Source organism: Pistacia vera, unplaced genomic scaffold, assembly GCF_008641045.1.
Source record: "Pistacia vera cultivar Batoury unplaced genomic scaffold, PisVer_v2 Contig660, whole genome shotgun sequence".
Taxonomy (NCBI): Eukaryota; Viridiplantae; Streptophyta; class Magnoliopsida; order Sapindales; family Anacardiaceae; genus Pistacia; species Pistacia vera.
Window position 1 is genome coordinate 782,418 of NW_022196513.1, and position 11,012 is coordinate 793,429.

The 11,012-nt window shown below is 39.0% G+C and overlaps 1 protein-coding gene across 1 annotated transcript; it reads left to right on the plus strand.

Moving 5' to 3' along the window:
* Nucleotides 1–7,696: 7,696 nt before the first annotated feature.
* Nucleotides 7,697–10,128, plus strand: LOC116112364 (probable inactive 2-oxoglutarate-dependent dioxygenase AOP2). The gene is made up of 3 exons (XM_031398504.1): nt 7,697–8,090; nt 8,347–8,671; nt 9,710–10,128. Exons 1-3 carry the CDS (start codon nt 7,717–7,719, stop codon nt 9,950–9,952), a joined length of 942 nt encoding a protein of 313 aa, XP_031254364.1. The 5' UTR covers nt 7,697–7,716; the 3' UTR covers nt 9,953–10,128.
* The last annotated feature ends 884 nt before the right edge of the window (nt 10,129–11,012 follow it).

The window sequence follows — 11,012 nt, forward strand, 5'->3', positions numbered from 1 at the left end:
GCACCACTATAAAAGCGAGCATTCTTTGTTAGAACACTCACTTGCAATATGTTTGAAGCCTTGTTTTACTGCTTTTACTATGTCGTTGCTCTCTTGATTTCACGGCGTTTTTTCCAGCTAGTTCTCACCACTTTTACTTTTTGGTAAAGCTCATTTCTCCTCTTTTACTTGTTTTAATGTCTTTTGCTATTGAGAGTGGCCATTGTCATGGCCACATTAGGCTTTTTTAAGGAGTTTTTTTTAGTATTCCTATCGATTTTGGGTTTAAGAAGGGTATAGGAAGGTGGCCACTGGAATCCTGGTAGCTCGATTGTGTCTATTGATCGATGTGAACTACCTTGGGTGCTTGAACTAAAAGCAAAGTGTAAATAGGTTGCCGAATTTTTGAGCTCTAACACTTGATCGCTTCTGTTTCAGGTACCCAGAGGCAAGCTTCCATCATGTCCTCCTCCAACACCTACAACATAGATTGACTCTTCGATTCCCAAATGACCTTGGCCGTTCGCGGGGAAGTAGTATTTGAAGTTTCTGAGGACTTTATCATGAGGAGTTCGGACTCCGACGCTGTGGGCTCTTTCGACCATGCTTCTGTAGAGACTCTTCCACCGAGGGAGTCTCTGATTCATAGGCCTCGGAAGGAACCAAGTTCCTTGATTGGGGCCGAGGATATTGAGCACATAAAGGATGTTTATGTGACTCAAATTCCCTTGAGGGCTTCGAGAGACTTTTTCCCAAAAGAATCCCCTCGTAGGTTGGCTGGCAATTTCTAACACCCTCTCGAGGTGTGGGATGTCTATTCCCCCTCATTTTTTTATTACAAACATCTTGAATAGGTTTGGCATTGTTCCCTTTCAATTGACGGGAAACTCGTATATAATAATAGTAGTCATGTACGTAGCATACCTGATAGCTGATCTAGGTGAATTGTCTGTATAGGAGCTCATCCATTGTATAGACCGAAGAAAAGTCAGGACCAAATGTACTACCTCTCAAAGGCAAGGAAAATACTTTCCAACAGTCTGGTCGAAGTCCCCAAGAAGATTACACACTAGGACTCACAATATTTCTTCTACAAGTTTGGGGTGACTAGTACTTTTGCCTCGGAAGCTAGTAAGACTCCAATCTTCGTGTGACCTAAAGAATTTTTCCTAGTCTAGCAAGTGAACTAACTTGACATTCTTTTTTTGCAGTAAATTAATGTGAGCAAAACTTCCTCCCTAAAGCGAGCTTAGAACAACTTTAGAGTTTCAGAAATCTCCTTGACAGTGACTGCGAAGTTACCTAGCTCATCACGTTTTTTTCGATTGACAGCATATAGCTTTTGCATTGATGGAGCTAAATTTTACACCATTTTTTAAAAAGGTAAGTGCTTGATAGCTCGCTTTTTATTATCTTACTTTGTTAGGTCGCTAACCACTTGCTTTTCCTATATAGATATGTGGGCCAAAAAACCCAAGGGCTTGAAGAAGAAAGCACTAGCCCATGGGTCGCCAAGAAGCTGTTGATTATTCAGGTGAAGAAGCAACCCATGGACACTGTCGAGGTGGCTGGGCAAGGTTCCTCGCGACTAGTCCTTAAGCATAGCAGCGGTGAACTTGCCCAGGTGCCAAGAAGCCTGCAATTGCCTCTAAGGCAGTCTGGGAGAAGGGTGCCCCCAAGTCCCTAAAGGGTTTGGTAGAGAAAACTCCTGAGCAAGCTAGAGGTTTGGGGAAGAAGAAAATTTCCAAGCAACAATATGGCTCTGGCAAGAAGAAGATTCCTCAGTAGTAGGAAGGCTTAGGCAAGAAAAATTCAACTGAGCAACAGGGAGGTTTGGGAAAGCAGAAAGTTACTGAGCAACAGGACAGCTCGGGTAGGTTGGTGGCCCAAAAGGCAGTATGGCCAAGGGCTTGGCCAAAAAAAAGTCCATTCCCACGGGCAAAACCTTCATCCCCATGGGAAGTAGATCAAGCTCACCTCTGCAAGGAAGTAGAGGAAAGGTGGATGAGGCAGCTCGAGCCGTGCTCGATGCATTGATCGATGGGCTTCTAGAGCACATAGGTGTTGAAGCCTCAACGGCCAGGGAGGCCATCTCACTACAGACCTATGTGACGCTTAAAGACATCCCTCCTCATGATTAGCTTGCTCACACTTATGGTTACGTCACCAAGGTATTGATAATTCGCTTTTCTTTCTTTACTTAGAGGCTTTTTCCTTTTATTTTTTGCTAATTGCTTTTTCCTAACCATTTGGGGTGGCAAGAAGTAGAGAAGTTGCAAGAGGATGCCTTGGTTAGGACTGAAGTGGCGGAGAAATAAAGAAACTCATTGCAAGCTGAGCTTGAGCGACTGAAGAATGAGGCTGAGACCTTTGAGGTTAAAGAAAGAGAGTTCTCAATTCATGAATGGCCTATCGGATTGATCCCCCATATCATGAATGGCCTATCGGATTGATCCCCCATATCATGAATGGCCATGGACTTGTCAAAGTTGTCAATTCTTGGGGTGGATCTCGTAGAATATCTGCAAACCTCTGACATTTGTTGCACTTGCATACAAAGTCTGCCACTTCATTAAAGATTGATGGCTAATAATACCCCTGGCAGAGTACTTTATATGCCAGAGATCTGCTCCTTGCATGATTCCCACAAATACCTTTGTGGATTTCCTTCAAAATGTATTCTGCATCTTCATGATCAAATACATCGCAAGAGCAGAGAGTTGTATCCTCACTTATACAACTTGTTGTTGATAAGCGTATATCAAGCTGATTTTGCTCGAAGGATCTTGGCCTCATTTCTTCCTTCAGGCACTGTCCCATCTTTTAGGTATGCAATTATTGAATCCATCCAACTATATCACTATCCCGTTACCAAGACTGGTTCTTGTGATGTAAAGATGCTATGACTCGAAAGAAATTTGATAGGAATACACTTAGTTTCTTCTTTGCTCAAAGCTGAAGCTAGGTGAGCTAGATCATCGGTCATTGAGTTCTTTTCTCTTGCAATTTGCAAAATAGTAAAGGTTTTGAATTGCTTGAGCTCAAATTTTACCTACTAGAGATAGAACGTTATTTTGTCCTCTTTTGCCTGATATTCTCCAAAAATCTGATGGACAACAAGCTAGGAGTCACTATAGATCTTGATTGACTTGGCCCCTATTTCTTTATCAACTTCATCCTTTAGCGCTCTAGACCATTTAACATCCATAGATCTCCTCTTCTATCTTATTGGTCAAGCCCCTGATTCGATGTTCAATTTGTGGCACATTACCTCGGGGTTGATCCCCACCATGTTCGTATGTACCCAAGGGAGCACATCAAGGTTTTTCTTTAGGATCCTCACAAGACTATTTGACATCTCGTCTCTCAGAAAGCTACCAATCTTGAACACGCGAGTTTGGTCTTTCTTGCTAACCGGTACTTCTTGTAGCTCTTTGATTGGCCATACAACGGGCTTTTCTTTATGGATGCAGGGATCTATGGTATCTTCCAAAGGTCCAAGCTTTGGCTCGGACTTAGCTATGACGTTCTTGAGAGTGGCCATTTTTATGTAGCATGAATGACCCAATTATAACATTCCCAAGAATCTTTCCTACAACTCTTTATTTTTGCAACCCTGCTTGGAGTTGGAAATCTCATTGCTTGGCAATGCATCGAGGTGATTGTGCTCAGGTCATCCAAGATCTGCTTCTCGACAATGACATTATAGGTGGTCGAGCAGTCAACCACTAAGAACTCTACCATCACTGTCCTCATCTTTGGCTCTTCCGCAAGAGTCATAGGCAAGTTGATTGTTCTCTTGGGGACTAAGCTATCCCTGGTGAATCCATACAACGGTGATGAACATGCCCTCAAGTCTCGTTCGGTGAACCTCATTTCTCGGAAAGCTTCCAAGAAAGAGATGTTCACTATACAACAATTGTCGATCATTACCCTGAGTACTTTGACATTACCGATCCTTGATACGATTACAATTGCATTGTATTTGTGGCGAGAAGATTCTTCACACTCTTGCTTGGTGAATCCTATCATTTTGTTTTCTTGCTTGGGCCATTTTGGCAGCTTTTGCTCACTGTTCATTATTTAGGGGGCCAAGTTTGTCCTCGCTTCTCACGCATATTACTCGTGAGAATGCCTAGAGCTCCATGCAATATCAGGTCTCCCATAGATCATGCCTATTAGTACCTCATTGTTTGTCGGAGTTTGTTAGACCTGATTTTTCTGCTCCCTTGATTTTCACAAGTTGGTGCCTCCTTGACAAATTCTTTGAAGTGGCATCTTCTGATCAGATCTTCAATAGTGTCCTTTAGAGCCCGACACTCATTAGTGTTATGTCCAATATCTCAATGGTACTTGCAATATTTTTGATGATTTCTTCTACTAGGGGTCCCCCTCATCCTTTTTGGCATGGGCAATTTCTTAGCCTTGCGGGAGACCTCATGGATGTGAGCTACATCTTGGTCAGAGGGGTGTAATCTGCATACTATGGAAAAGGTTGTTTTTCCCTACGGTTTTCTATTTTTTGCCTTTTTTGGAACCTATTTCAGTCCCTATCATTGTGGTCTTGGCCCTTTCATTTATTTGTTAGGTGATCTTGTCGCTTGTCAAGGGCTCTTCTAGGTGAGCTTTTGGCTAAGGCCGCTAGCAAGCTTTCCACTCATTGATGTTTGATAGCCATTTGATAGAACTTGGCCAGATTCACATGATCTTCACTTTGGTGCTTTTTCCATAGCTCCGTCTTCTGGTGCATCCGCGACCTTTTCTTGTTCATTTTGGAACCTTGTTAAATACGAGGTCAGATTTTCGTCTCTCTCCTAATGAATATTGCTCAAATAGCTAAGCGGCATTGTTAGCTGTCTCCTGGCTTGGAATTGTTATAGGTGTAACGAGGAGAATTATTGCCAAGACTTTATAAGGTTCGCCTTAAGCCTCTTGTACCACCACTTGGCATCCCCTACTAAAGTGACCGCAAAACAGTGGCACTTTGCTAAGTCATAGATTTAATGCAGCTCCATCAGGTCGTTAAAAGAGTCAAGGTGGTCTTTGGGATCTCCTTTCCCATCGAACTTACTCTCTGGTACCCTAAATCCCTGGGGGAGTGGGCTTGACAAACTTTCTCCATGAATGGAGAACTCAATATCTCTTCTACCACATTGTTCCGACAGGCTCTTAGATCGTTGAGCATTTTTTGCACCTGATCTAAGTCCTCATCTAGAGGAGTACTATGGATGCAGGTTCTCTTCAGCCTTACTTCGAGCAAATGAGTTTGGAGATCAGTTACTTGTGAACCTCCCCTATCATGCGCATTAATGCACGAAGTATAGTCATGATGGCTAGGTTGGTAGGTGTCATCATTTTCATTAGTGTGCTACATGCGACGTTGGTTAAAACTGAAATGTTGGTCATTGCCAGATTGGCGCACATGACTTAACTCACGAGGTTTAAGCTCGCATTTGGCGTGGGTTAACACTGGCACGCTAGTGTTAGGGATATCATCGAGCAGGTTGAGTATCCCTTGGGCGATCATTGCCTTCATTCTCCCCTATAGGTTGTTTGCATGGTTGCCTCCTAAGGTTAGTTTGCATGTGGGACTCGCGTTCGTGAGTGAAATATACCCTATGGTATCAGGGGTGTCGGTCACTCCTTGGTGCCGATGAACCAGATTAGTTGTTGGCTGAGTTCCGACCTATTAGGGTAACATCCATGCAGTGTGACTGGTCGAGGTCCCGGGGGGCTAGTTGCTGATTTCTTAATTCAGCCACATTCTATTTCACCACCTGTGCAACCATTGTTCTTATCATTTCCACTAGCTAACCATTCTTGGGATTTGACATCCCATCCCTTGCTGATTCCTAGCCTGCTGCACTGGCGGCATTGATAGTCGACGCCAAGCGGCGTCTTAATGCACCTCATGGTGGGTGATTTCCATATTATTGTGGTTTCCTGTGGTGGTTTGGTTTTTGATTTGGTACGAATCGTTGTAAGCCTTAAGTGATCAGGTCGTTGAGATTGTTTGCTGGAAATTTTGAAAGTAGGTAGGGGCCCTCCTTCTAGTGTCAAAATGTTGATGCAAAATTTACACTAACTAGAGTGATCTAATTGATTTTGATGGAATTGAAATAGCTGTGTGCATGATTAAAGATAACCAACAATTGAATGAATATGAATGTAGTAATGTAAAGAACATAAGAGGTTTTTAAAGTGGTTCAACGAGTTTGGATCTTGAGCCTACGTCCACTGTCTTTCTTATTTGCTTTGAGAGCTTGGAAGAAAATAGTATAGTTCCTAGAATAATTTGCTAACCCCTTCTCCATCGTTGGAGAGGGTTTATACATAAGTTTCTTACAAAGGAAAGAGCAAAATTAAAGGGATTACAATTAAGATTGAATTGCAACTCCTATATTCTCGCGATTGAGCGCTAAGATTGCACCATTATTGTTGTTGATCTGATCCCTTCCGAAATATGTAGGATTTGAGCTTATCTATGACCTGATTGAACAACTGTCAGGATTAGTAGCTCATACTGGGTTGAGGTATATCTCAACGAGCTTATGCTGGGTTGGACAAGTGTTGAGCCGAGTTGATTATGAATCAGACTATAACCTCACGTTCTCCAAGCTTAATGGAAAAATCACACACAACACACAAGAATGGGAATCTAAAGGGTTTCACAATTTATCTGTATTTACTGGTAAATAAAATTGTGGGACAAGTTCTTGGCTTTCAGCATGCAATGAAATTCTATGAAATTTAAATTAAAAAAATAAAAATAAATAAAGGTTATATAAGCTTCAATTCATAATCCCGTTTTGGTTGTTCCATGCTCAAAATTAATTTGGGTTTACATCATTTCAATTAAAAATGGAAGCTATTATATAGGAGAAACAAAAAACTGTTACATCATTTTTTGATTAGGTGACCTCTCATGGTTGATAAGATAAGCCTATCATTAGAGATATTGATATTCCATTATTCAATTTCAGCGTGTTTGGTATGCATTTTGTAAAACCAATAACTTGAGACTTCCCAACTAATTGCATTTTTGTGTATAACAATGTGACGCAGCAAGTGAGCTTACTAGTATTAGACCAATTTCACGCAAGAGTTTGTCCTGTGATAGGTTGACCGCCTTTATAGACCTCTTTGTACCAGTCTCTACTTAATCTAACCGAAAATAATATTTGATTGAGATCATCTATCCTGATCTTAGCTTCATATGAACAAGTTGGTGATTGATAATTATTAAATATATATATTAAAAAAAATATATATATAATAGATGCTTTTTTGATACATAAAAAATGAAATAGATTACATTATATATATACCAATCAAATTACTTCACTACGGTAAGTCTCAATAAGTTTCAATCAAAATAGCTCGGTCTCTCAAATTTTCGATTGTGACTAAATGATTTTAACATATAGTGGTCCTATTTTGCATCAAAATAGTGGTCCTAGCTATGGATTTCAATCAGGCTACTGAGTTCCTTTTCATATGATCTCATAATATAATGCTTAAATCTTATTAGGTAGAATATGGATCAGAAAAAGGCCATCAGAAACATACAAAAAATTTATTATAAGATCACGGAATCGGCATATATTTTTCAATTCGGGTTTTTATATATGACTGCAGTTTGCACCGGTGGTTGTATAAATCTCATACAACAATGTAAACATATATCCCTCGAAGCCAGCTGAAATAAAACCAAGAAAATTCATAACAATCAAGATTATGGGATCGCAGTCACAGCCCAAGATCCCTGTTATAGATATGTCAAACGAAAGTTTGAAGCCAGGCATAAGCACCTGGCTCTCTACATGCAAAGAAATACGCCATGCATTTGAAGAGATCGGGTGTTTTGAAGCAATTTATCGTGAAGTTCCTTTGGAACTTCACAATAATGTCTTTGCCACAGCTGCAGAATTATTTGGTCTCCCAAATGAGATAAAAATGAAGAACAAAAGCACCAAGACATACTTCGATTACTTCGGACAATATGCTTCCCTCCCACTCTATGAATCCTTGGCCATTGATAATCCAACAAGTCTTGAATCAACTCAAAGTTTCACCACCCTCATGTGGCCTGCCGGATATGAAGGCTTTTGGTAAGATTTTTTCCACAAAGTCATGATAGCTTTGTACTAATGTAGGAAAAATTTCTCAGAGAATTTGGTTGATAATAATTGAATACAGAAATTTAGAATTTCACTAATCTCATCGGATGGCTTCTTTTTTGCTATTTTTTCTGTTTTTATTTCTTTGAGAATTTTCCTTTTATCCAAGTCTAATTCTTCTTCATTAGGATTACAAATTGTTTTTCTAGATATAATTCTAATAAAATGTTTTCTTGTTTTGAACTAGTGAAAGTGCTCATTCCTACGCGGAAATAGGGGCGGAGTTAGAAAAAATGGTGATGAGAATGCTGTGCGAAAGCTATGGACTTGATGATGAGCATTATGAATCTTACACTGAGTCAGCTAATTATCTTCTTCGTTACTTCAAATATAGAACTCCGAAGGCGAACGAGACAACGGTGGGCTTAAACCCCCACACAGATAAAACCTTGAGATCCACAATTCATCAAAGTCATATTAAAGGTTTGCAGATCAGAACCAAGGATGATGAATGGATCGATGTTGAGCCTTCGCCCACATCTTTTCTTGTCATGGCAGGCTATGTACTCACGGTGATTCTCAGCCTATCCACTCCTATTTCAGGATTAAGAATACTTATGAGCTTCTCTTCTTCACAATCTATTTGATATATAAAACTATACCCCAACACCAACACGGCGTCGACATTTTGCAAATATGCCAGCATCGTTAAACGGCGTTGGGGTGTTCTAGCCATAATGTATATCCCATTTCTAAACCCCACGCCAGAACGCATCAGCGTAAGGTAGAAATGGGATACCCAGCACAATCTGGGTAAGAAGTATATGGCCTGTTTGATATATTATTTAAAATAATATTATATTATGAATAGGACATGATAAGATTTAATCATATAAGATATGATTATGAGAATATGTTGGGTACATTTTTTAAAAACATTTAGATTATTTTTTAACCCTCTATATTTGTTAATTTAGCTAACACTCCCCACAATAAAAGTTTATAAATTAATAAAAACACCCCATCCATCCAACCGATTGCCAGCAATGGTCGCCGATCTGACCTTTTCTGGCTAGATAACCGTGTATCTAGCCGAAAACAGCTAAATCTACGGCCATAAACTGGTGGCCAGACCCATGGTGGATCTGGTCGGAAATGGCTAAATCGGTCAGATCCGACTGATCGTGCATCGTTCTGACAGTGTCGGCCAACAGTGGTTGCTTGCGGGCAACTATGGCTTGGGTGGGTGGAGGTATTTTTGTTAATTTATAAACTTTTATTGTGAAATATAATTGTTAAATGTTTTAAGTTAAAATATGATTAGATTTTAAATTGAGTAGTCAATATTAAAACAAACACATTTTTTACTGTTTAAGATAGGATAGTAAAATATAATAAAGTTTGAAAAGTTAAACAAATATCGGGATATTTATTGTCGTCAACAACTTAGTGTCGGCATAAAATGTTTATTTTGACGGCGGAGTCCGGCATACAAAAGTGGCCTTGGGGCATGAATGTTTTACTGTAATGTGTCAATACTTAATTAAAGATGATATAGATGCAGAATATAATAGCATATGAGTTTTAATTAAATTTATTTTTTGTTTTAGGCATGGAGTAATGACAGAATACGACCTTGTTGGCATAAAGTCAATATGACTGCAAGCGAAACGAGAATATCAATGGGATTATTCTCTTTCATCAGTGGAACTGTAAACATACCTGAAGAGTTTGCAGATGACACTTGGCCTTTGCGGTATAAGCCGTTTAACCATTTTAGGTACCTTCGTTTCAATTCTGAAGCAGAGCCTAAAGGATTGCCTTCTACTCTCAAAGACTATTGTGGCATGTGACAGACCTTTTTTTATTTAAAAGAACCAATAAGCTATGCTTATGAGGGCTGATAAAAATTTCAGCACAAGATTATTTGGTGCAAAGTTTGTAAAGTTTGTGAATTGATTATTAAAAGCTTCTTATCTAGAATAAAAGTCGTGTTGTGTAATTTGTATGCACATGAACATATAGAAAATTTACAGGCTTGTCACTATGTTTTAATATTATTTTTTCTGGTAATTAGGGTATTTTAACTAGCTTGAACGTACCTTAACTAATCTTTGAGATCTATTGAACCTACAAGCTTAACGAGTCAGGTAAATCATAAATGTGATAGGTAACCACTATATTTTAATATTCCTTGATTAATATGTTTAGGAGAATATTGTTCATACATAAATTGTTGCAAAAAACCGATATGGCCACTATTTATGGAATACATGCTTGGTGTTGGAAAGCTAACCTAAAATCCCAAACATTAAGCAATAATCTCCACAAACCCAAAATATAGAAAAATTAAATAATACAATAAGTAAACAAACAACACAATGTAATCAAATCGCCTACATGAATAAGTGATGACGTTGATTTCGCTACATAAGGAAAATTAAGTGTTAAGTTACTATATACTCTCACACTCCTCACAGTAGCCAAGTACTATAAGCTTGCTGAATCCCAACCCAAATTCAGTCGTACAGATATATTGAAGAACACAAACTTTAATCTCTTTCACAATAAGCCTCTCAAGTTTTACTTTGTTTCTCCATACTGTTAGCCAAAGCAAAGTGGCAAAGGATATAATATAGCCCTTTCAATAATGCTAAACAATCCGGAAGTTATCCCGAAATTCCTATACCAAGTAATGTATAATCTTATATATTGTTTAGATGTAAATGAAGTAGTGATTCTAATTAAAAGAGGGCCAGAGATAATATATAACATAAATTTGAGGCAATTTATAATTATAACCCTTTTCTAGATCTTATTCCCCTCCATTTGGTTAACAGTTAACAAAGTAGTTAAGTTTTGAAGATCAAAGTGTTACGGACAGAGTTGACAATATGAATGTATACTTTTTTC

Excerpts from the sequence above, each read along its gene's own strand:
- LOC116112364 (XM_031398504.1), top strand. The coding sequence starts at position 7,717 with ATGGGATCGCAGTCACAGCCCAAGATCCCTGTTATAGATATGTCAAAC. Across the intron at positions 8,091-8,346 it reads GCCGGATATGAAGGCTTTTG|TGAAAGTGCTCATTCCTACG; the intron begins GTAAGATTTTTT and ends GTTTTGAACTAG. Across the intron at positions 8,672-9,709 it reads TGGCAGGCTATGTACTCACG|GCATGGAGTAATGACAGAAT; the intron begins GTGATTCTCAGC and ends TTTTTGTTTTAG.